At 37.8% G+C, this 26,760-nt stretch overlaps 1 protein-coding gene across 1 annotated transcript in view; it reads left to right on the top strand.

Annotated features, from left to right (window-relative positions):
- Window positions 1-26,760, top strand: part of TRPM3 (transient receptor potential cation channel subfamily M member 3) — a 457,883-nt gene that overhangs the window by 170,796 nt on the left and 260,327 nt on the right. The window contains exon 7 of the mRNA XM_072611419.1: window positions 23,526-23,700. Within this exon, the coding sequence (XP_072467520.1) occupies window positions 23,526-23,700 (175 nt within the window). The remainder of the gene's footprint in view (window positions 1-23,525; window positions 23,701-26,760) is intronic.

The raw sequence follows: 26,760 nt of genomic DNA, 5'->3' as shown, positions 1-26,760 counted from the left end.
CTTCCCTTCTATAGCACCCCTCCCTTCTCTTATCCCCATCCCCTCTATTTTCTTGTAGGGCAAGATAGATTTCTATACCCCATTGTAGTTATGTCATTTCCCAATTGCAATATAAAAACATTTTTAGCATTCATTTTTAAAACTTTGAATTCCAACTCTCCTTTCCTCTCTCCCTACTCATCCCCACTGAGAAGGCAAATAATGCAGTATAGATTATACATGTGTAGTCACACAAAACACGTCCATAACAGTCATGTTGTGAAAGACCAACTGTATTTCTTCTGTCCTATTCTGCCCCCCATTTATTCTATTCACTCTTTTGACCCCATTCCTCCTCAAAAGTGTTAGAAGTAAAATTACCCACTCCTCTCATTTGCCCTCCCTTCTATCATCCTCCCAATTCCTTCTTATCCCTTTCCCCCCTACTTTCCTGTAGTGCAATATAGATTTTCATACCAAATTGAGGGTGCATGTTATTCCCTCCTTAAGCCAAATTCAATGAGAGTAAGGTTCATTCTTTCCCTCTCACCTACCCTCTCTTCCCCTCCATTGAAAAAGCTTTTTCTTGACTCATTTATGTGAGAGATAATTTATCCCATTCTATTTCTCCCTTTCTCTTTCTCCCAATATATGGCTTTCTCACCCCTTAATTTTATTTTTTTAGATATCACACCTTCATATTCAACTCTCCCTGTGTCCACTGCCTGTCTCTCTCTATATATGAATTTGTGTGTCTGTAGGTGTGTGTGTATGTGTGTATATAATCCCTCCAACTATCCTAATACTGAGAAAAGTCTTAAGAGTTACAAATATTATCTTTCTATGTAGGAATGTGAACAGTTCAACTTTAGTAAGTCCCTTATGATTTCTCTTTCCTGTTTACCTTTTCATGCTTCTCCTGATTCCTGTGTTTGAAAGTCAAAATATCTATTCATCTCTGGTCTTTTAATCAAGAATTCTTCAATGCTCTATTTCATTGAATGACCATTTTTATCCCCTGAAGCATTATGCTTAGTTTTTCTGTGTAGGTGATTCTTGGTTTTAGTCCTAGTTCCTTTGACCTTTGGAATATCATATTCCAAGTCCTTTGGTCCCTTAATGTAGAAACTGCTAGATCTTGTGTTATCCTAATTGTGTTTCCACAATACTTGAATTGCTTCTTTCTGGCTGCTTGCAATATTTTCTCCTTGACCTGGGAACTCTACAATATTCCTAGTTTTCCTTTAAGGATCTTATTCAGGAGGCAATCAGATTTTTACAATATCTATTTTACCAAATGGTTCTAGAATGCCAAGGCAGTTTTCCTTGATAATTTCTTGAAAGATGATGTCTAAGCTCTTTTTTATCTTTGATCATGATTTTCAGGTAGTCTAATAATTTTTAAATTGTCTCTCCTGGATCTATTTTTCCACATCAATTGTTTTTCCAGTGAGATAGTCTACATTGTCTGCTATTTTTCATTCCTTTGCTTTCGTTTCATAATTTCTTGATTTTTCATAAAGTCATTAGCTTCCATCTGTTCCATTCTAATCTTTAAGGAATTATTTCCTTCAGTGAGCTTTTGGACCTCCTTTTCCATTTGTCCAATTCTGCTTTTGTCCAATTGGCTTTTTGGATATCTTTTCTCTTTTGGGTTAGTCTATTTTTTAAGGTGTTGTTTTCTTCAGCATTTATTGGATCCCCTTTAGCAAGCAGTTGACTCGGTTTTCATGATTTTCTTCATCATTCTCATTTCTCTTCCCAATTTTTCCTCTACTTCTCTTACATGATTTTCAAAATCCTTTTTGAGCTCTTCCATGACCTGAGACCAATTACTATACTTTTTTTTGGAGGCTTTAGATGTAGGAGCTTGGACTTTGTTGTCTTCTATTTGCATACTTTGGTCTTCCTTGTCACCAAAGTAAGACTCTATAGTCTGGTTTTTTTTCTGAGTTTTACTCATTTCCTCAGTTATTTACTTGACTTTTGAGCTCTTTATCAAGGTAATTCTGTGCTTTCATTGGGGATTGGAGGGGGGTGTACTGTCAGCTGCCTGATCCTACCACAATCTGTGCGCCTAGAGCTCCAGAAACTGTTGCTGCCATTGTCCCTGCTGCAGCAGCAGCGGGCTCCTCCTCCCCACCAGGGGCTAGGGGCTAGAACTGGACCACTCTAATCTTTCACACAGGTCCTACAGGTTTTGTTCCACTTACCTTCCAATTTGTCCTCCATGTTTTGGGGTTGTGAAGTCTGGAAACAACCAGAGGTGCCAGCAATTCAGTTCCCCTGAAGCCTGCTCAGTTCCACCTTTGCCAGCACTACCCAAGCTGAACTGCTCTCTGCTCCCAGTGCAGCACATTATATGCTTCAAGTAGACGTTCCAGGCTGTCTTAAGCTGGAGATTTACTTCACTCCATCATTCTTTGGATTCTGCAGCTCCAGAATTTGTTTAGAGTCATTTTTTACAGGTATTTGACTGGGTTTGATGGGAGAGCTCTAGCAAGTCTCTGCTTTTACTCCACCATCTTGGCTCCATATACACTCTATTTTAAAAACAACATAATTTAATAGTGTGAATCAGAACTGAGAAGGTATGGATAGTTTATAATGTACTTTGTTAAAGGGAATATTCACATGATTAAGATCCAGGTCCAATGAAATATCAATATTATCAAAGGCTCACCTAAATTATGGTTAGCAGTAAAAAGTGTAATTGGGCCTGTGGGTATCTTAATAATTAAATGACATAAATTACCTTATTGGTGATAGAATAATTTTCCATTGTTTTTAGAGCAATGTGGCATAGTGAAAAGAATGCTGTATTTGTAGTCGGAGAATCCCAGTTTGAAGCTTGGCTCTATTTCTTCCTACCTGTTTGACCCTGGACAAGTCATTTAACTTATTTGACCTTCGATTATTTCTTCTGTAAGATGAAGGGGTTACCAAATGTCCTCTATATAGTTCCTTCCAGCTCTCATTACTATGTGAGAAATTAACCAGCATGATTCAACTACAAAACAATACTTTATTTGGATATATTTCTGGAAAGAGGACAATATCACAGGATTTAATCATGAACCTTTGTTTAGATCTTTCCTCAAGACTGTAGGTTATGGACTGTTTTCTCCATCTGTGTTTCATTCTCAGAAGTGTTGAGCCAAAAGTTTGACAACACCATATAGCTAAGTCTATTCTCAATATTATTGTCATTGAGGATCTTAGCCCCAGTTTTTAATTTACATGTGTAAATAGAAGACATACACAAGAAGGTACCTTCCTTCCTAAATTTTCAAACTCCTGTGAGGGAAGAATTAAGGTTAATGTTGTTTGGTTCCTCTCTATATACATCTGTCATATCCATTTCTAGTTTCCAAGACAATGGCAAGAGGCTAAGGCCGACATGCCATTCTTTCCCTTTGAAACCAAAGGTATTTGTAAAATCAGTCAGTCATTAAGCATTAATAAAGCACATACTGTGTGCTAGGTATTCAATCAATGAGCAGTTAAGTACTTACCATGCTAAATCCCAGGGATACAATGAAAAAACAAACAGAAGAAAAAATAAACAGAAGTAATCCCTGCCTGCAAGGATCTTACTTTCTAGTGAGGGAGAAACAGGTACAAAAATAAGTAAATCCAAGATAATTTATGAGGGAAATTATTAGGTACTAGGGGCTGGGAAGAGCAAGAAAGGCCTCATATAGGAGGTAACACTTGATCTAAGCTTTGAAGGAAACTAGGGATTCTAAGAGATAATGGTGAGGAGGGAATGGATTCCAAAAGAATGGGGAACAACAGACATAGAAATGGGAGATTAGAATGTGGGGGGAGCAAGTAGATCAGTCTAGCTAAAAAAACTTGCTCTCTTTCTTTAACATATTTCACATGTTAATACTCCCATGGTGATATAGATGCAAATTAACTGGATCTCCAATCCTGTGGAATTATACCTAAGTTCAAATACTGCCCCAATTGGGAATCATGCTAACGAGCATAGAACCCACATCCCATATTCAGGCTAGGATGATGCCCAATTAATTTGGATCATCACATTTTATAAGGGACATTATTAAACTGGAGGGAATTCTGATGAAGGCAACCAGGATGGTGGGAGGTCTTGATTTCATACCATCAGCGGATCATTTAAAGGAACTGAGGATGCAAAATTTGAAGAATAGAAGGGAAGAAGGCAAAGGATGGAGACACAGAAGTTATAAAATATTTGAAAAGTTCTCTTACAGAAAAGGATTAGGCTTGTTCTGTTTAGCACTAGAAGGCAGGAATAATTGCACTGAGTGAAAATTGCAAAGTGAAATATGGGCTGAATTAATATAAGGAAAAATTTCCTAACACTTAGAGCTAGCATTACCAAGTATTACCTAATTAATGCTAATTATTTGCATTGGTATGCTCTTTAAAGTTCTGAAAACATATTTGACATGTTATCTCATTTGATTGTCACAACAACCCCGTGATTTTACAGATTCAGAAATTTCATTTGATACTGGTTTAGTAACTTGCCTAGGCACATAGCTGTGTGGAAGGAATTGTATAAAGGTCATTTGCCTTAACCCTTTCATCTTACAAAAGAGATAATGGAAGCTCAGGGGACCTGGCCAAATGACCCGACCAGGGTCACATAAGTAAGAAGATCCTCACAATCTCCCTGGGCCTCAGTTTCCTAATCTATAAAATGAAGGATTTGGCTAGATGGCATCTAAACTTCATTCTAGGCCTATAATCCTGTGGCCTATATGGTGCCCTTCTAGTGGCTTGTGTCTTACCTTAAAAAGTTACTATTTTCTTGAATTCAGCAGTGCTAAATCACCTTACAGAGAAGGCTAAAGAATTTGACAGCATCTGGCTATGGACCTAGGTCTCAAAATATTCTTTATTGACTTATAGTACCATAAAATAAAACCTGATTAGAGTTATTTTTCTGTCTTTGAGTAGGGGAAGATTTTGGTTGAGAGTAGAATCTGAGATCTTGTTTTAAGATTTTAGTTTTAGTTAGATAAGTTACATTAAGGATTCTCCCCAGAAAAGATCTGCATGTATAAAACATATTAAAAATATTTCTTTCCTACATCAAAATTTTGATGTAGGAAAGGAATAGAAACAAAGTGGGTACCCATCAGATGGGGAATGACTGCATACATCATGATATGTGACCGGAGTGGAAGATTTTTGCTCCATAAGAAATGATGGAAGAAAAATCTGGAAAACGTTAGATCTGTATTAAGCCAAGCACAGTAAATTAAGGAGAATAATTTATACAAAAACTACAGTAAAGGGGGAAAAAATCTTTGAGTCACTTAAGAACCCTGATCAACATATAATGCTCAAGACTAAAAGACTGAAGATGAACCTTCCTTCCCACCTCTTATCAGGTGATTGACTAGATATACAGAATGAGACATAAATGCAGCCAATGTGTGAATTGATTTTGCTTGATTGTACTTACTTGTTATAAATTTGTTCAGTCTTTTTTCAGTCACATCTGACTCTGTGACCACATTTAAGTTTTTCTTGGAAGAGATAATGAAGTAGTTTGCCATTTCCTTTTCCAGCTCATTGTGAAAATGAGGAAAATGAGGCAAATAGGATTAAGTGACTTGCCTAGGGTCACACAGCTAGTGTCTGAGACCAGATTTCAACTCAGGAAGATGAGTCTTTCTGACTTCAGGCCTAGCACTCTATCTACTGTACCACCTGCCCAGCCACTTTTAATAAAGGAGGACTTTTATCAGAGGTCGGAGAGAGAGAAAAAGAAAAGACAGAAAAGAGCAGCAATGAAACATTTTTAAATATCCACAAGGAAGTTCAAAAGAGGACACAGACAATCAGGGTAGTGTTCAGACTTTGCTATTAATTATAACTTTCTTATTAACTCTAACTATTTAGATAGATAGATAGATAGATAGATAGATAGATAGATAGATAGACAGACAGATAGATAGACAGATAGATATGTGTATTTGTGTCTATGTATATACACAAAAATACACACTCTATATGTATATATATATGTATATATACACACACACAAAAAAAAAAATTAAGTGGTAAGCAATAGAGATCTCTGGTTTCACATGCAATCATTTTCTATTCTTTGTATATAGAAATATTGGTGTTTAGTGATACTAGTTAAGTTCATAATAAAAATTTTAAAAAGATGTTAAATTATTTTTTGTTTAAAGAAGAGGAAAGTAGTGCTGGTGCTTTTAAAATGAAAACAATAGGGGGTAGAGCCAAGATGGCAGAACAGAAAGATAGACCTGTAGAAGCTCCCCCACATAGCCCATAAAATACCTGTAAAAAATGACTCTAAACGAATTCTAGAGGAGCCAAAGCCACAAAACGTCAGAGTGAAAGAGATTTCTAGGCCAAGACAGCCTGGAAGGCCGAAAGGAAAGGTCCATCACACCAGACATGGAGCAGAGCACAGCCCAGCATGGGCTGCAAGGCGTGGCAGGGACAGTACCAGGAACAGTCTTCAGGGAGTCACCAGCAGCATCAGTTTCAAAATTACTCAACCCACAAAAGCCACAGACAACTTCAAAAGTCAGTGAGAAATCTCCTGCGCCCAGGAGAAGGGAATGTGGTCTGGACCACCAGCAGTAGCCAGTGTAGAGGCAGTGTCCATTTTTGGAGCTCTCTGCCTAAAGCCCTTAGGGGAACTGAGCAGCTGATCTGAATCTCAGCCCTGAACTTGGCCCTCTGGTGAGGAGGAGTGCTGGTGTGGTAGAGCTAGAGGTAGTTGTGGAGAGGGAATTCTACGCTCAGATTCTGGGCAGAAAAGTTTTTGTTTGCTCCCAGACCAGTGTGCAGACCAGGAGAGGAGTAAACTCTTCTCCCTTGATTGTGGGAAGAGAGCTAGCAAGGAGGAACTGAGAACTTACAGGATCCCAGAGTGTACCCTCCTCTTGACAAAGGACTCAAAAGTCAAGTAATTGGCTAGGAAAATGCTGAAAAAGAGGAAAAAATAAGACTATTGAAGGTTACTTTCTTGGTGAATAGATATTTTCTTCCATCCTTCTTTTGAATGAGGAAGAACAATGCATACCATTAGAGGAAATCAAGGCTTCTGCATCCAAAACCTGCAAAATAAATATGCAATGGTCTCAGGCCATGGAAAAGCTCAAAAAGGATTTTGAAAATCAAGTAAGAGAGGTGGAGGAAAAATTGGGAAGAGAAATGAGAGCAATGCGAGAAAATCATGAAAAACAAGTGAACAGCTTGCTAAAGGAGACCCAACAAAATGCTGAAGAAAATAACACCTTTAAAAATAGGCTAACTCAATTGGCAAAAGAGGTCCAAAAAGCCAATGAGGAGAAGAATGCTTTAAAAAGCAGAAGCAGCCAAATGGAAAAGGAGGTTCAAAAGCTCACTGAAGAAAATAGTTCTTTAAATATTAGAATGGAGTAGATGGAAGGTAATGGCTTTAGGAGAAACCAAGAAATTACAAAAGAAAACCAAAAGAATGAAAAAATGGAAGATAATGTGAAATATCTCATTGGAAAAACAACTGACCTGGAAAATAGATCCAGGAGAGACAATTTAAAAATTATGGGACTACCTGAAATCTATGATCCAAAAAAGAACCTAGACATCATCTTTCATAAAATTATCAAGGAAAACTGTCCTGATATTCTAGAACCAGAGGGCAAAATAAATATTGAAGGAATCCACCAATCACCTCCTGAAAGAGAGCTGAAAAGAGAAACTCCTAGGAATATTGTAGCCAAATTCCAGAGTTCCCAGGTCAAGGAGAAAATATTGCAAGCACCTAGAAAGAAACAATTCAAGTATTGTGGAAATACAATCAAGATAACATGGGATCTGGCAGGTTCTACATTAAGGGATCAAAGGGCTTGGATTAGGATATTCCAGAAGTCAAAGGAACTAGGATTTAAACCAAGAATCACCAACTCAGCAAAACTGAGTATAATACTTCTGGGGGAAAATGGTCATTCAATGAAATAGAGGACTTTCAAGCATTCTTGATGAAAAGACCAGAGCTGAAAAGAAAATTTGACCTTCAAACACAAGAATCAAGAGAAGCATGAAAAAGTAAACAGGAAAGAGATATCATAAGAGACTTTTTAAAGTTGAAGTGTTTACATTCCTACATGGAAAGATAATTGAGCCTTTTCTCAGTATTTGGGTAAGTTGGAGGGATTATACACACACACACACACACACACACACACACACACACAACACAGGGTAAGTTGAATAAGAAGGGATGATATCTAAAAAAATAAAATTAAGGGGTGAGAGAAAAATATATTGGGAGGAAAAAGGGAGAAATGGAATGGGGTCAATTTTCTCTCATAAAAGAGGCAAGAAAGAAATTTTTCAATCGAGGAGAAAAGGGAGGAGGTGAAAGGGAGAAAGCTTACTCTCTTCATATTTGACTTAAGGAGGGAATGGCATGCTTATTCAGTTTGGTATGAAAGTATATCTTACACTACAGAGGGTAGGGGAGAAGGGGACAAGTGGGATGAGGGGGATGATAGAAGGAAAGGCAAATGGGAGGAGGGAGTAATTAGAAGTAAACACTTTTGGGAAGGAACAGGGTCAAATGAGAGAATAGAATAAATGGGGGCAGGATAGGATTGAGGGAAATATATTTAGTGTTACACAACATGACTATTATGGAAGTCTATTGCAAAACTACACATATATAGCCTATATTGAATTGCTTACCTTCTCACTGGGGTGGGTGGAGAAGGAGGAAGGGAAAGAAGTTGGAACTCAAAGTATTAGGAACGAATGTTGAGAATTGTTTTTGCATACAACTGGGAAATAAGAAATAAAGGTAATGGTGTATAGAAATCCATCTTGTCCTACAAAAAAGGGAAAAGATGGGGATAAGGAAATGGAGGGATGTGATAGAAGGGAGGGCATATTGAGGGAAGGCATGATCAGAATGCAAAGTGTTATGGAGTGGGGTGAGGGGAGAGATGGGGAGAAAATTTGGAATTCAAAATTTTGTGGAAATGAATGTTGAAAACTAAAAACAAATCGGTAAACATTAATTGTTTTTAAAAGAAAAAATTTTAAAAAATAAAATGAAAACAATACTTATATTTTGACCCAAAATATTGGCCTATGATTTCCTAATAAAATTGTAAATACTGCCTATTGAGGCAGAGTAGTTAAGTTCTGCATTTTGGCATTTCTCTCTTTGTACAATATGAAGGACTTGAAAATTTGGATCACAATCAGAAATCTAGAGCTTGAAGTCATCTAGTCCAACCTTCCATTTTACAGATAATGGAACTGAGGCTGAGGGAGGTTGTATCTTGTCTTGGGTCAAATAGATAGTAAATATAAAAATTGCAATTTGAACTCAGGTCTTCTGACTCCAACATCAGTACCTTTTTCCTTCTACGAGTCTTGGATGGAATTGGAAATGGAACTCTGGCCAATGGCCATCAAGAGGCTATTTTGACCAAAATGATATCCAAGAGGTACTCTGTTTCTGCAAATAGGAATAGTTCTGGAGTTGGAATAGAAATAGTGATAGTGTTTGAGTGCCAGATAAATAAGTCTGGTTTTAAAAGAGCCATATGTTTACCTGTATATAAGTAGTTAAGTTTTAGATTTATGCATTGTTTTTCAAGCTGTTTTCTTGTCAAAACATTCCTTTGAGTTTATGAACACATAATGCTTTCACTTTTCCTCCACTTATATCCAGGATCAAGCATTCATTGAAAACACATTTTCTTTTATTTTAGGGTTATTTTTGTTTTAAAAAAATATATTTTATCAAATTTTTCTTGAATGTCCACCACAATAATGTGCAAATTAACTGTTACAAAGTAAAATATTTAAACATATGCAATAAACCTGAAGTTTTTCATATCTTTACTTTTGATAGCAATATGTCCACCTCTCAGTACTGCCACTTGTTTTACACAACTTGTCATTGAGTTCATGATATTTTATTCTTTGATCATCTCATGAAAACATACTTTAGTTACATGACATTAAGTGTATCATTCAAAGATAGTACATTTTCCAAGGCTTATCTTAGAGCCTATAAATTTTCTTTAAAAAAAAAAAACTTATTTCAATTAACATGTATTTATTTTTTCCCCTCTCCTATATTATTTTTCATTGGGATTTAAAACAAGCAAGTTTTCAGGCCACTGAAGCATATCTATCTCTGTCTCCTAAATAAGTTACTTACCTACTCTGACATAAGGAATAGTGCTGAAACATGTGGCAGAATTCCATCCACATCCGGGAATTTCTATAATTTTGGAAGATGTCAGTATATTAGAGCTTATGATTCCCTCAATGGGACAGAGACTTCTATAGTCAATAGAAATAAAATATCTTTCCCATTTTTTCCCATTTTTTCTAAAATATGAATTATTTTACAGTCTAATGAAGATTCCCAGATTTTACAATCTCACATGGACTTCTTTAGACAATGGTTTTGACATGGTTTGATCCCAAGCAAAAAAAAAAAAATTAGTTTCATCCATAAAAGTTACCTTTCATCTATCTTCAATATTCCAGTCTTTATACCAGCTCTCCCGTGGCAAGCATTTTTTCTTCATAGTAAAGACTTCTAGTCTTCTTACCATTTTTCCACTTCAAGAAAACTATTCTTCCTAATAGAGAAATCAGTAATAATCATATACTTGAGAATCTACAAGGATAAAGGTCACTTAGGGAAAACAACTCTGGATTAGGAGTCCAAGTTCAAGTCCTGGCTTAGACACTTACTAGCTTAGGAGATTAATTTAGCTTTTATAAACCTCACTTTCCTCCTCTTAAATAGACTCAACCTGTATTATTCATTGAAGCTCACTTTTCCATTGACCTTTCTACTCCATAAAAAAGTACAAATCATCCTCTTTCCTGTGCTAGAAGTTTTGTAGCTGTTTAATATTTCATGTACTATTGTCTCAGACTTTTCCAAATATCATTTTAGGGCCCATTAATAGAAATATACAGAGAACTGTGGGCAGATCATGACCCAGAAATAATTTGCATCATTACAATATTTACCAGTTTTACCCCACTGAGCTCAGGTTTTTTATTTATCTGGAAGTAAGGACAGGGACATTACAATGGAACAATGCTGCTAGGAAAATAGAATAGTGTGCCCTCCTTCTAAAAGTATGTGGTAGACTGTATGTGGATGGACCTTCATTATCCAATTGCATGCTTCAATTGCAAGATGAAAATATTTGTAAAAAAGCTAAATGGCTTTATTATCATCTTAACATTAGAAATGTTCTTAGATTCATTCTCTTTCTAGAAGCTCCGAGAGCATTTTCATTCCACTCTGAAGTACTTCTTTCTGCAAAAGAAGAGACCCATTATAATATTTATCCATTTTGCCACTAATATTCTTGTATTCACCTCTGAATATTTTGGAAGTCAAAAAGTTTATCATATGCCAGGAAGCTTTTCCTTCTCATTCTTCTACAGTCTAAGTGGAAACCTTATACTTTATAGATTAGATCATAATTTGGGTTTTTTGTATACGTGTTATTTGGGTTTTTTTTTTCAGGGTGGGGGGAAGGAGGTAGAATCAGCCTACAGCTAGTTTGTAACCATCTCCATTGACATGGTCTATACTGTTCCTCACACAGTATACTTCAACTCTCAACTCCAGGCATTTTCACTGGCTGTCCTCCATTTCTCGAATTCTCCCTCTCCTGGTCTCTGATGGTGGGCTTTCTTCATTTCCTTCAGTTCTTAGCTAAAAGCCCACTTTCTGCCTAAGGCCTTTCCTGATTCCCCTTAACACTAATGCCTTCCTTCTGAGATTACCCTCAGTTTTTCTTGTCCATAAGTTGTCTGTACATACCTGTTTAATTAATTAATTTAATTAATCTATGAACTCCTTGAAAACAGCGATGTTTTTTGCATAACTGTATCTGTATGAGCTCAAGTACTTAATAAATGTTTGTTGACTTGACTGATAAACTTGTACCATATTTTCTAGGATGCTGAATGATCTATCTAATGCACTGAGTCAGATCCTAAGACTATTGTTGGTATTTCTTCATTTTCATCCATATTTCCTTCATAAGACACCTACTCAGTCAATTTGATGACTCTTTGATAGCACTTAGAACTTTAAAAGAGCCTTTTTTTAAGAACAACCCTATAAGTTATGGTGTATGCATGTTATTATTCCCATTTTATAGCCAATCAATTGGTATTTATTTAAACTACTATGTGCTACGTACTGTGTTAAGCACTGAGGTTTCAAAGAAAAGTGAAGAAGTTTCTGGGGGAGGGGGATGATTGGCAAACAATTATTTATTCTCTATTGAGGTGTTCCAGGAAGACTAGCACTTCTGGTGTGAAGGCACGCTGAGCTCTTTTCAAAGCTGCTCATCAACATTTGGTGTCCAGTTTCACTCAACTCTCACCTTTGGATCCAAGAAGCTGTATGTAGCACATGCAGCAGGCACACCTAGATAAACTATCTCAGCAGACAGGTTAAACCAGGGTGAGGATAACCAACAGGACTCTGATCTGTTGGTGAGTTGGAGGGATGTCTACCCCAAGCATGTGAAGACTTCCTCAGGTGGAATGGGAGGATGAGAACCATTTGATCAAATCTCCACAAGGGTAGCTGAAGCAGGTGCTTAGAGCTTGGTCAGACATCAAAGAGGTCAAGGTCATCCACTGCATCCTGGGCCATCATCAGTCATCCCAACTTTTGTCTTAACACTGGACTTCGATGACTCTGAAAGAAAGAATGAAACTGATAACTTTGCGTCGTTTATGTCCAAGTCACCAATGAGTCAAGACATCCTCCCATGATGTCACTGGTCCTCTTTGAAAACAAAGGTCAAACAGTAACATGTACAAACAAGGTCGAGTCAGGATAAATTGAAGATAGAGAAGAGAGGGAAGGCACTAAGATTAAGGAGGATCGAGAAAGACTTTTTGTAAAGAATTAAACTTTAGTTATGTCTTAAAGAAGGTCGGCAAACTAGGAGGTAGGGATGAGAGGGGAGAGCCTTCTGGGGATGAGGGATAGTGTATGAAAGCACACAGAGTCTGATGATGGAGTGTCCTGTTCGAGGAAGAGAAAGGGAGGAAGTATCACTCAATAACAGTTTGTGAAAGGGTTTAAGACTTAGAAAACTAGTAAGATTGGAAGGGGCCAGATTAGGATGGGCTTTGAAAGCTAAACAGAGGATTTCATATTTGATTCTGGAGGTAATAGGGAGATTTCTCAAATATGGTCAACTAGACATGCTTTAATAAGAATTTTATAGACAGTAAGGATATAGGAAGTAGGGAGAGACTTGAGGCAGGAAGACCAACCATATGTACTATTGAAATAGTACAAGTATGAGGTGATGAGGGCCTGTACTAGCACATGTCAGAGAAGAGCATGAGAAATATAAGAGATATGTCATAGAAGTCATGATGTCATGACATCTCATATATTTCTACATTTTTGGTTGTTGAGTTGTCTCAGTCATGTCCAACTCTATGTGACTTCATCTGGGGTTTTCTAGGCAAAGATACTGGAGTGGTTCGTTATTTCCTTCTCCAGATCATTTTACAGATGAGAAACTGAGGCAAGCAGTATGTGTCTGAGACTAAATTTGAACTCAGATCTTCCTGATTCCGGTGTTCCATCCACTACTCCATCTAGCTGCCCTGTCTACATTTAGAAACTTGTAAATGACAGGACTGGGACTTGAACCCAAGTCTCCAGAGTCCATTTTCAAATTTTATTTTATTTGTTTGTTTTTACCACACAGTGTTCTGTTTTGGTTATTTGTTAGGGGGTATGGTAGATGGACCTGGAGTCGGGGAAACCTTAGTTCAAATGCAGCCTCAGATACTATCTGCATGACCCTGGACAAGTTACTTAACCTCTGTTTGCCTCAGTTTCCTCAACTGTAAAATGAAGATAATAATAGCACCTACCTCCCAGAATTGTTGTGAGGATCAAATGAGGTAATAATTATAAATTCATGCCACATAGTAAGCATTAAATAGATGTTAGCTGTCATTGTCACATGAGGCTCAGAGGAGATAAAATATACAAAGTGCTTAGCAAACTCTAAGGGCTTTATGAATGTCAGTTGTTATTATTATCAGTATGTCATGTAAGTGTTGACTTAGACACTAAACCTGGGATATCATTTGCCTAGGGAGCTCCCAGGTGAGGAAATTTCCTCTCCCAATACAAGTAAGCACCTCCTCTGTATTCTTAGAGTTGCCTGAAGCACTGAGGGTTAAGTGACTTGTCAAGGATCACATACATGTGAGAGGCAGAACTTGAACCCATGTCTTCCTGGCACTAAGCCAGCTACTTGCTATTCCTGACTGCCTCTCATTGTATGTTATTATATGTTACATGTATTACATATAATACATATGCCCATGTAAGGTTGACTATGTGTATTATTCACTGGACTGAAAGGGAGATGCAACCTTTCTTAAATTAGTTCTTTTATGCCAAAATAAAAATAAAACTCATTCCTGAAAAGCTGATTCTTGAAAACATTTTCCTTGCCTCAATCCCTCAACTTCCACCCATTCTTATCTCAAGACAATAAGGATATACCTCTATTTTTAGGCATCCTGGTTCCCAGTACAAATTAACTTTCAGCAGCATTATGCAATGCCCAAGAGAAGTAGCCTCTTGAGAGGCTATTTTCCATAAAAAACTATGAATTGATGTTAAATATACAATTAGAGGCCATTCCCAGATCCAAAATCCTTTCAGGCATCTGTTGAATTTAAAATTGAAGCCTAGATGTGTTTGTGGCTAAAATAAGTTTCAGAGTTTCTTCCAACTATATAATCTTGAGTTAATTCATTCAGCAGGTATTTGGCTTCTCTTAAAAATAAACTGACTCAACATAACTCTGAAATGAAATTCAAGTGAAAAATCTCTGGAAATGACAAGGTAGCATAATTCAGTGGTTATGACAGGAAATGAAAAATTTTGATCACTGAATGAAATTAACCTTTTTTCCCCTCCCACAATAAATTATTTACAGAGCACCCTGGAGAAGTTTAGATTGTGTTGATAATCTTTTCTGGTTATTCAATTAAAGAGTTTATATTCTGAGACATATCTATCCTGAACAGCATTTTCAGAAGCACCCAGTGATGTCCTCTCAAAGTTGAGCATAAATTGCCTAGTTCCTCAGGTTTACTGTGTCCTTTCCTTTTATTTGTCCCAAGTCAAAAACATGGATGCTGTGAATGGTGCTCCATATGCATTAGGTTTTCATGAACTCTTCTTTATGGTACTCCTAAAGATTATTTTTTTCCAAGAAGAAACAAAGAGGAAAGAGAAACTACATGGTACCAGTGGGGAAAGCATGAAATTTGGAATTAGGAGACCTGTGTTCAAATCCTAAGCTACTTTGGGCAATTCTCTTAAATCTGCTAGGCCTAAAATTTTAATATTATAGCATATATTCATAAAATATTAATACTACATAATAATAGTATAATTATTATTTTTAGCAATAAGCTAGCACTGGGCTTTCAATAACAGATATAGTATACAAACATTGCCTTATCTTATAGTTATCCTGATTTTAAGCCATGAAAGCCTTATTGCTTATGGAACTCGAATCATAGAATTTTTGTGCGGGAAAGTACCTCAGATGTTATCTAATCTGTCCCTGAGCAGGAATCCCCTTTCCAATGTTCCAAGTGGTCATTCAGTCTCCACTTGAAGATCTACAATGATAGAAAAATCACGATCCCCCATCCTCCACCCATCCTGTCAATACATTCCACTTCAGTATAGCTCTCAGTTGTTGGGAAGGCTTTTCTCTCATCAAGCTTAAATCTACCTTGCTTCAGTGTCTATGATTTATCCCCTATTCTGTACTTTGAGGACAAAGGAAATAAGTCAAAATTGTTTTTTATATAATAGCTCTGTAGGTAATTGAAGGTACTCTATAGGTACAATCACCTATTCTTTAGCCTAACTCTCCCCGCTTTCTTCAGCTCCTCATCATACACTGGCATCCTTGTTGTAAGGAATACCTCACAGAAGACTCTGCATTTACAGACATGCCTAGAATATTCTTACTCCTCATTTCCATCTTTTGACTTTCCTGGCTTCCTTCAAGTCCCAGCTAAAATCCTCCCTTCTACAAGAAATCTTTCCTGATCCTCCTTAATACTAGTCCCTTCTCTCTGGATTCCCTCTAATTACTCCTGAATATAGTGCTTTTATGTAGTTGTTTTCATGTTGTTTCCTCAATAGACTGTGTACTCCTTGGGAGCAGAGAGTATCTTTTCGCTTTCTTTGCATCTCTGCCTCTTACCACAGTGCCTGGCATATAAAAGTTGATTAGGAAATGCTTACTGACTGATTGACCATCTGGACCCAAGTACCTTCAACATCTCATTTACCCTTCCTCGAGAGTACTCCAGTTTGTCAATGATGAGTATTGTTGATGGATAGTGATTTTTATATTATAAATTAAAAAATGGTAAGGAATAAGAAATACAGAAAAGAAAAATTCAGAAGTTAATGTGGGGAAAGGGGTAGGCAACATGAGCCTTAGGTTTCCTTGTGCTCCCATAAAAGACACTGTAGATTGGTTGGGGGTATGTCTATGTGATGAAAAACATTACATCCGAAAAAGAATGATTGATTGGGTTGTCTTGCCCTTGTTAATAGCCAGTTCCAAGTACCGCATAAGCAATCTGTTCAACCAAGAAAATTTTCCATATTTCAGGAAATCATGGTGACAAATACATTGGCAGAAAATCAACTGGTAATTTCTTAATGTCTGCACTGGCCCTCGTCCCGAGTTAAACATTTAATTAAATTGTGTCATTCAAATTAGTGCATTCTATCACAAAGAAGGGAAATATCCTGACGAAATACTAGAGCTAAAAAAGTGTTTTGGAGTCCTTTTACCTTCCACTGATTCAGATTATTTGGGAAGAAGAAGATAGAAATTCTTATCCCAGAGTCACCCAACTTAGCAAAAGTTGAGTCGTCACCACATGTGACCATATGCATATTGTCCAAACCAATTCATACTTTCTGTTTTTTTCTTGTTCTTACAGACAACTCTAAACTTCTCAACAAGGTTATAAACATCTGGATGATAGAGACCAAGTCTTGTTTACCTTTTTCCTTCTGAGTCTAGCAAAGTGTTTTACATATAATAGGGGCTTTATGTATACTTCCCAACATACAATGATCAAATGAGAAAATACAGTTGGGAAATTCCTTATATTAACAGACCTTTAAACACTGAAAAAGAACAGATATTGTTATTTGTGATTGGCAACACTGCAGTATATCAGATCTTCCCCTAGAAGAAGAAGACGGTCATAATATTTCGGATGATTAAATCATCAAGGTGGTTTTCATATAGTAACTCGCTTGCAGTTAGTCTTGCAGTTAGGTGGCACCATACCCAGAGTGCTGTGCCTGGAGTCAGGAAGACTCATTTTCCTGAGTCCAAATCTGGCCTAGCTAGTGACCCTAGGCAAGTCACTTAACTCTGCCTCAGTTTCCTCATCTGTAAAATGAATTAGAGAGGGAAATGGCAAACCATTTCACTATCTTTACCAAGAAAACCCCCACTGGGGTCACAAAGAGTCAGACACAGCTAAAAACAGTCTTCATGATAACTTGAAGGGGAAGAAATATCTCTTTTGTTGTCAAAGATACTAACAAAGCAATGGATCACTTTTTCTTCCACTACAAAAACCAAAAGAAAAAACAATATTGGGAAATTTTCCCCTGGTAGTCCTTATAACTACAACTTAAAATGCCTACTTGGAAGGATTTTTTTTAATGCAGACTGAAACCCCACCCTGTACCATACATGTAAAATTCCACTTCAACAATTTTTAGGGAAGCACCCACTATGATCAGGTTATTATACTAGTTTCTGTCAGTGCCAAGATCAAAAACAGCACAGTCCCTGCTATAAAGGAGCATACAATCTGCTAGAAGGATACAAAGAGAACAAAAATATGGCATGATAAAAGGTAGAATGCAAGTGTAAAGGACATCTAGTCCAGCTGCATCCTTTTCCAAGTGAGGAAAGTAAGGACCAGGAGGCCCTAGTGATCAGGGTTATGTAGGTCCGGCCCAGGTTTGATCAAAAGTACTTCAACTCTTTAGTTACATGTGGGAGAGTCAAAGATGTCTTTCTTCAAGGAGTAGTACCTGGTTTTGGTCTTGAATATTTTCTGCAAGCAGGAATATCCATTTTCTACAAGCAGGATCAACAAGGGACTGTTAATAATAATCCAGATCAAAAGAAATGAGACTGAACTAGGATAATGATGTATGAATATAGAGGCTAGAGGAGGTATTAAGGTAAAATTTTACATAAGCTAGCAACTGATTAGATATAGGGAATGAGGGACAGAAACTCTGGAGGGTAACTCTGGGGTTTTGAGCTTGGGTAAACAGTAATGATTTTTAACAAAAATAAATTGAGAAGCCAGAAAAGACGAATTCAGACTTGGATTTAATGAGTTTGAGGTTTCAGTAACATATTCACATGGATATATCCAATAGGCATCTGAAAATTCAGGAGTGACACTAAGGAAGAGATTGAAACCAGATCTAGAGAGCTGATAATCATCTGTACAGAGGTGATAATTGAAATCATGGAAAAACATAAGATCTCAAGAGGAAGAATGTAGCTGGAATATTTTTAAACAGGTCAAGGACAGGGCCTTGGGAGATATCCTCTCTTAGAGGGCAAAAAGAGAAAGATTAAATGAGTGGGATCAGTCAGAAAGGTAGGAAGAAAAAAGAACCAGCAGATCAACTGAAAAACCACCACTTAATCACTCCTTGAAAAACACTGACCTGGAGAACAAGATACTAGAAACTTTCTCTTCTAGCACTGAACGAGTGAGGTCTTAGTACTTTGAAACTAAAACTGATGGTGCACACATGCATTATTCTTTCAAGGCAGCTAGGTGGTGCAGTGGATAGAGTGCCAGTGCAGGAGTCAGGAGGACCTGAGTTCAAATCTCCCCTCAGACACTTGACATTCACTAGCTGTGTGACCTTGGGCAAGTCACTTAACCCCCCTTGCCTCATCCTGGGTCATCTCCAGTTATCCTGATGAATATCTGGTCACTGGATTCAGATGACTCCGGAGGAGAAGTGAGGCTGGTGACCTGCACAGCCCTCCCTCAAAACAAAGTCAGGTGCAAGTCATGTCATTATTTCTCGGATGGCATGGTCTTCTTTAGCAAGGAAGGATGACAAACACACACATTCTTTCTTGGTGCAATAACAATGAACCAGGTTTAATATTCCATTCTTCAAAATCAAATATAAAGCTATTATTTTCTGAGATAGAAACTTGTCATTCTTTGGGGCAAGACAATAATAACTTTTTCTTTTTTAAAATTTAACAAATAGAAAAAAACTTTCCACTTGGAGGACAGTTAATAGTTTTATGGATGTGTTACAGCCTTGGGATTGTTTTTTATCTGCCTAATTTCTGCATGCCAAATAAAAGTCTACTCTTCACTTCCTTCTTTCACTTAAATGTTTTTCAGATGTTTCAGAAAGAATTCTATGTGTGTTTCCCATGCTAAAGAAAAAGCAATGAAGTCAAATATGCAGTGGGGCTGGGGGTTGGAGCTAGAATGGGGAGTAACCCTGTGAGTTCATCAATGTAGGGAATTCCTAGTATGAGAATTCCATTTACCAGTAGAAATTAGATTTGTTTATAATCTCTCATTTTAGAGAGTTCCACAGGGTACACATAGTGACTTGCCCATGTTCACATGGCCAACATGTGTTAAATATTTGTTAAAGCTGGACTTGAATCCAGATCTTCCTGATTCAAAGACCAGCCCATACTTACCACCTATAAAACCTTGGGAGAATCATGACTTCCCTGCATCTGAGGTTCCTCACATACGAAATTAGGGACTTGGACCAGATTGCTCTGAAGTCCCAATTCTTGGATCTTCTGGCATCCACTATACCACACTATCTCTCCAGATACCTATATATTTATTTAAAATAACTTTTGCTTTTTTATCATGTTACCAGTAATAGCCATTGAATTATGAGGCAGCTAGGTGGCGCAATGGATAGAACAATGGGGCTGGAGTCAGAAAGGCTCAAATCCAGCCTCAGACACTTAGTAGCTGTGTGACCCTGGGCAAGTCACTTCACCTCTGACTGCTTCAGTTTCTTCAACTGAAAAATGGGGATCATAATGGCACCTGCCTTATTCTGCTGTTCTGAGGATCAAATGAGATAATGTTTTTGAAGTGCTTAGGACAGTACCTGCCACATAGTAGGCACTTAATAAATGTTTATTCCCTTTCCTTATGATCATTCCCAACTTATCCCAGGTAAAACAGATGCTGTAGCTAGGATTCCATGAAACTCTCTGGTGCATTTCAACAAATATTTATTTAACACCTGCCATGTGCCCAATACTGTGTTAGACATTGTGGGATATGCTAGGGAGGTTTATGGCATGTAATTTCTAATTGATGAGTAACTGTAACATTTTGGTCAGATCATTTAAAAAACTGAAATAGCCAGGACTATTTATTGTGGGTTTGATCATAGTGATGACCCAATAATGCTATTAACAGCCTGGAAAACCACCTAAAATAGTTGAATTACCATTCAATTGAAATTACCCTCTCCAAAGTTACCAGTGATCTCTTAACTGCCAAATCTAATTACTGCTTTTTAACAACCTCCTTTCTTGACTTCTCTAAACTCTTTGATACTGTTGATCACCTTCTCCTTCTGGATACATATGCCCTACTCTATAGTTTTCCATAACACTTTTCTCTCCTGGTTCTCCTCTTACCTGTGTGACCACTCTTTCTCAATCTGTTTCATTGAAATTTCATCCATGTCATGCCTCCAACCATGAGGATCCCCAAGGCTCTGCTATGGGGTCTCTTTTCTCCTTCCACTATACTTTATCACTTGTTGATGTCAGAATTGCCATAGCTTCATTTATTATCTTCATGCAATTGATTCCCAGATCTATATATTCAGTCCTAATCTCTCTCCTGAATTCCATCTCAAGCTCAACATGTCCAAAACAAAAATCATTAACTTTCCCCCTCCAAAACCCTCCTCTCTTCCCAGCTCTCCTGTTATGCTCCAAGGTACCGCCATCTCTCAGTCACCCAGACTCCTTGATGTCATTGTTTACTCCTGACTCTCATTCATCCCACATTCAATCTGTTGTCAAAACTTGCTCTTTCTAACATTGCAACATCTTTCACATAAATGTCATTTTCTCTCTTCTTACCCAGCCACCACCCTAGTACAGTCCCTGATCATCTTTGACCTGGACTGTATTACGCTACCCTTCTAACAGGTCACCCTGCAACAAGTATCTTCTCAATCTAATTCATCCTTCGCTTAGCTGCCAAAGTGATTTTCAAAAGTCTAGATCTCTGTCTTATCTCCCTTATTCAACAATCTGCAATAACTCCTTATTATAATCAGGATAAAAGATAAAATCCTTTTTCCATTTTAAAGCTCTTCATAACCTGGGTCTTCCTATCTTTCAGTATTTTTTATACAATACTCTCCTCCATGCACACTACAATCCAGCTTTACTGGCTCATTGTATCCTGTGAAACATGGACAGTCAATCAGCGGCATGCCAAGAAACTGAATCACTTCCATTTGAACTGTCTTAGGAAGATTCTGAGGATCACCTGGCAAGATAAGGTACCAGACACTGAAGTCCTTGATCCAGCTGAACTGCCAAGTATTCAGACTTGTTTATTGAACTTGGCAGTTTCTTGAACAGTCAAGTATTCAAAGAGCACAACTCCGATGGGCTGGCCACATTGTTCAAATGCAAAAATGTACACTTACCAAAAAGATTATTTTATGGAGAACTCACATGGGGCAGGTGATCACATAGAGGTCAGAAGAAGTGATACAAGGACATCTCAAGGTCTCTGTCAAGAACTTTGGATTTGGTTGTGTGACATGGGAGACACTGGCACAGGACCACTCAGCATGGTGTGCCCACATCAGAAAGGATGCTGTGCTCTGAGCAAAGCAGAACTGAGACAGCACAAAGTGAACACAGGATGCACAAATATTCACACGGACTATCTGTGCCCAACCTGTGGTAGAGCATTCTGAGCTCGTATTGGTCTGATCAGCCACAGTCAGACACACTGAAACTTCACTTCATCATGGTGATGTCATTTTGGTCCTCTTCCAGAGCAAAGGACAACAACCAACCAATCAACTTCTTCACATACAGTATTCCATCTCCCAAATCTGTGCATTGACCCTTCATTTCCTCCTGTCTAAAATACTTTCCTCTTACCTATGTGTTTTAGTTTCCTTCAAGACTATTCCTACTTTCTGCTTTTCCCAGGTCCCTTGCTGTTGGGGTTTTCTCTTGAGATTACTTTCCATCTATTATCTATTTGTTTCTTACTAATTATATGTCTATGTTGTCTCTCTCCTTCAAATATAAACTTTTTAAAGAGGTCAAGGACAATGTCTTCACATTACCTGATATCCCCAGTTATTAGTAGAATGTCTGACACTTTTATTTTTTTATGAAGTACTTGTTGACTAACTAGTCAGGATAACCAAGTGGAACGTGTATTTTTTAAAATAGCTGTTCCTACATTATCTCATCTCTGTATATTAGGTGCAGGGTAGGAATTAATATCCCCATTTTATAATAAGGAAAACTGAAACATAGAACAGCTAAATGATTTGCCCAGGATTATACTAGCAACATGATATGGAAAAGGCACTAGATTTAAAATTAAAAGACCTGGTTTCAAATTCATGCTCTGTTGATTACTACCTATTGTGACCCTAGTCAAGTTTCTTCATATAATAATAATTGCTAACATTTACATAGTGCTCACTGTGTACTAGGCATTGTGCTAAGTGATTTACAATTATATTATTTGATCCTCACAATAGTCCTGAGAGGTAAATGGTATTATTATTATTCCCATTTTTACAGACTGGTAAACTGAGGCAACAGACATTGTGATATATCCAGCATTACACTGCTAGTAAGTGTCTGAGGCCAGATTTGCACTCTGGTCTTCTTTGACTCCAGGCTCAACACTCTATCCACTGAGCCATCCAGCTGCCTCATCATTTCTCTGGGCCTTAATTTTTTCATATGTAAATTAAGGGCGCTTTAGTAGTTAATTTCAGAGGTTGAAAGTCTAAAATTTTCATCTTTTCAGCACTGTCTCTTGGGTTATGACTTTTTTTTCTAGTGCTTTATGAAAGGACTATAATCACATTCGGTCAATATACATCCACAGCTATTCCATAGAAAAATATGTTGTTATTCCTTAACTGATGCCAAGGCTAAGCCTGCCGATCTCTCTGGTGTGGAAATCTGGTGCCAGCTAAAGAACCAGCTTTAAAGATGTTTCCTTGGTAGTTTATCTCTTCAGATGCTGTTTGCTTCCCAGAGCTTGGCAATTGCAGTTTATATTTTTTGTTTGTTTTCTCTTTGTTTGTTTTGGTGTGCTGGGTTTGCGTTCTTTTTTTCCCTTCTTCTTTTCCTTTTTTAATGCAGGAATCGGCCAAGGAGTTCCTGTCGTGGCCCTCATTGTGGAAGGAGGACCAAACGTAATTTCCATTGTTTTGGAGTACCTTCGAGACACTCCTCCAGTGCCTGTTGTTGTCTGTGACGGGAGTGGACGGGCATCTGACATCCTGGCATTTGGGCATAAATATTCAGAAGAAGGCGGGTAGGTAATTTGTTAAGACACATGTGAGAATGCATAGTTCTTTCCACGCACAAATTGCTTTTGAAATCTAGGACCTAGTATGGTTTGTTAAGTTTTTCTTGGCTATCTCAGTCTAGCCACAACTAATTCTGATAAAGAAAAAATTGGAAGCCACATATGTGTCATCATATTCATTAGGGATATAACCAATATGTCCACTGAAAAAGAAAATCTCATGCATACTATGTTGTATTGATAAGAGAGGGAGACTAAAGTGAAGATTATAAACAAATATAACTTTATTTTCTTCATTTTTTTTCTTTCCTTTTTTTCTTGCTTTTTCTATAATGGGAAGATAGAGTTAGGACCAGAGGTAGGCAAGGTTAGCTTGGGTTACCCTAAGGTTATAATATTCAGGGAAGGACAGCAAAGGCCACTTGTTAATATTACTTCTCATAAACATACAGGGTGTCCTAAAAATCTTTAAGCTAAGATTTTTTGGTACACCCTTTACTTATTGTCATGCCAGAAGACTCCATTTTCCATGGCACATTACTTTATTTTGTGATAAATCAAGATGCGTGTGTTAAAGTGAAATCTCAAAGGCCTTGGGGTTGCCATTTTTCAAACCTTAACAAAGATGAAAAGTTGCTTTGTCCCAGCTCTGTGGACAGGAATTAGATAGTAAGACATGTAACTAAATGCCTACCATCTCTCTCCTTTCACTGGTCTCAGATACCTAGTGCTCCTTCATTTTCTTCTGGATGTCCAAAAACTCCTTCCCCACCCCACTCGCACTTTCAACTCATCCCTGGAGACAGAGTAGTGAGATGGAAAGGATGCTGCACTTGGAATCATAGGAACAGAATCTAGGTTCAAGTTTGGCCCTTGGAACTACCTGTGTGACCTTTTGCTCATCAATAAAATGAGGGGATTAGACTAGATATCCTCTAATGCCCCTTCCCTCTCTAATCATATGATCCTACACTCATATCTGAGATTGACCTGTGCCCAAAAAATGTTTCCTTTCTCCCAGAACACTATACTTGGAACCTTAAGACCTTGGAGTTACAGCTTTGTTACTGTGACTGACTTCACCTCGATCAAATCACCTAACTCCCCTGAACCTCAATTTTCTCTTTTTGTAAAATGAGAATGATAATAATATTGACACTACCTCTCTCAGTAGTTCATTCTGTGGAAAGAGCTTGATAAACCAAAAGGTGCTTGGTCAACCCTATTATAGGAGCTATTATGATATTCTAAGAGTACTGGTGTTCAGTCATTTTAGTCATATCCAACTCTTGGTGACCCCATTTGGGGTTTTCTTATCAATGATACTGGAATGGTTTGCCAACCATTTTGTAGATGAGGAAGCTGAGACAAACAGAAGTTAAGTGACTTGCCCAGGGTCACACAGCTAGTAAGTCTCTGAGGCCACATTTGAACTCAGGTCTCTCTGATGCCACCCCTGGCGCCTTATCTACTCTACCACCTGCTGCCTGAGAGTGCTGAGCCAAAATTAATTAGGTATTTATCAGTAAGGTAATTCACAGTATGGTATGAATGATTCTTAACCCTCCCAGATGTATTTTTATTTCAAAGGAATGATTAGCTAATGAAAATTAACATCTGATGGGTGGAATGTGTAAGGGAGATAATGTTTTTCACAAAAAGGCTTTACCAATTCAAACTGACTCTGTCTTTCCCCACTTCAATACTCAACTACTCCCTACCCTACCACCTTATTCTACTATTAACCAAAGTGACTTTATAAAATCAGAATTGTAGCAATAAGTCATTCATCCATGGAAGAGGAGTTGTTCTGATTAACACAAGAGAATGGAACTCAGGGTCATGGAGACCGCAAAGAGACAGATTTGGGCTTTCAATAAGGAACAAATGATCAATCAGTAGAGTTTTCCAAAAGTTAGAATGGGATGTCTTGAAAATGGGATGCTGTTACTGGAGGCCTTTAAGCAAAGGCCGACCCTTCAGTTATAATTATAAATTCTTGTTTGATCAAGGGTTGAATTATAAAGCACCGAGGAACCTTTCTACTCTGAGATCTCATGGTCAATCAACAAGAATTTATTATTTGCCAGGTACTCTGCTAAGTGCTAGGGATTGTTGTTATTCAGTTGTGTGCAACTGAATGAAGTTTGTGACTCTATTTGAGGTTTTCTTGGCAAAGACACTGGAGTAATTTGCCATTTCCTTCTCCAGCTCATTTGACAGATAAGGAAACTGAAGCAAACAGGATAAAGTGACTTGCCTAGGGTCATAGAGTGTCTTCTAGTTAGCATCTGAGACCAGATTTGAATTTAGGAAGATGAATCTTCTTGACTTCAGCCCTGGCCCTCTATCCACTGTGCTGCCAAGCTGACCCTAAGTGCCTAGGACATAAAAGGAAAAATGGAAATTTTTCTGCCCTTCAGGAGCTAAGAGGGATCCCCAGTTCACTTCACCTTGGCAAGCACTCCTCCATACATGAGGACTGGCAAAACACAGTCACTTAATGAGTAAAAAAATTGGCACTAGAAATTTTGCAACTAGAAGTAACAAAACCAACCAATGCAAATGACCTATCATATAATTTTTCTAAAAATAATGGAGTTGTAATTGTGGAGGGTCATGGATATCCTACAGAATTTCCACAGTGAGGAGAAGGGTATGAGGGTTCCTTGGCATGATATTGCAGTTTGCAGGTAAATCACTTTAAATTCACCTTAACTTCTTTCTTGCTAGACTTAATTTACATCTAGGAAGGTTGCCCTGCCAATCAGCTAGCATTCATTAAGTGTCTACTATGTGCCAGGCATTGTGCTAAGGTCTAGCGATAAAAAGAAAGGGAAAAAAACTGTCCCTGCCTGCTAGGAGCTCACAATCTAATGAGAAAGACAGCGTCCAAACAACTATACACAAAGAAGATATAGACAGGAGGCATCTTACAGAAGGAGGGTCTTTAGCTGAAATTTGAAGGAAGCCCTGAAGCATTCCATCTATACTAACCAGAAAATGACCTTTATTTGATCTAGAGCCTTCAAAGATATTTATCTTTGTGGGATCCTATTTACCTCT

The sequence above is a fragment of the Notamacropus eugenii genome, chromosome 1 (genome assembly GCF_028372415.1).
Source record: "Notamacropus eugenii isolate mMacEug1 chromosome 1, mMacEug1.pri_v2, whole genome shotgun sequence".
Classification (NCBI taxonomy): Eukaryota; Metazoa; Chordata; class Mammalia; order Diprotodontia; family Macropodidae; genus Notamacropus; species Notamacropus eugenii.
The sequence above is the reverse complement of the archived record's forward strand: the minus strand, read 5'-3'. Positions and strand labels throughout refer to the sequence as shown.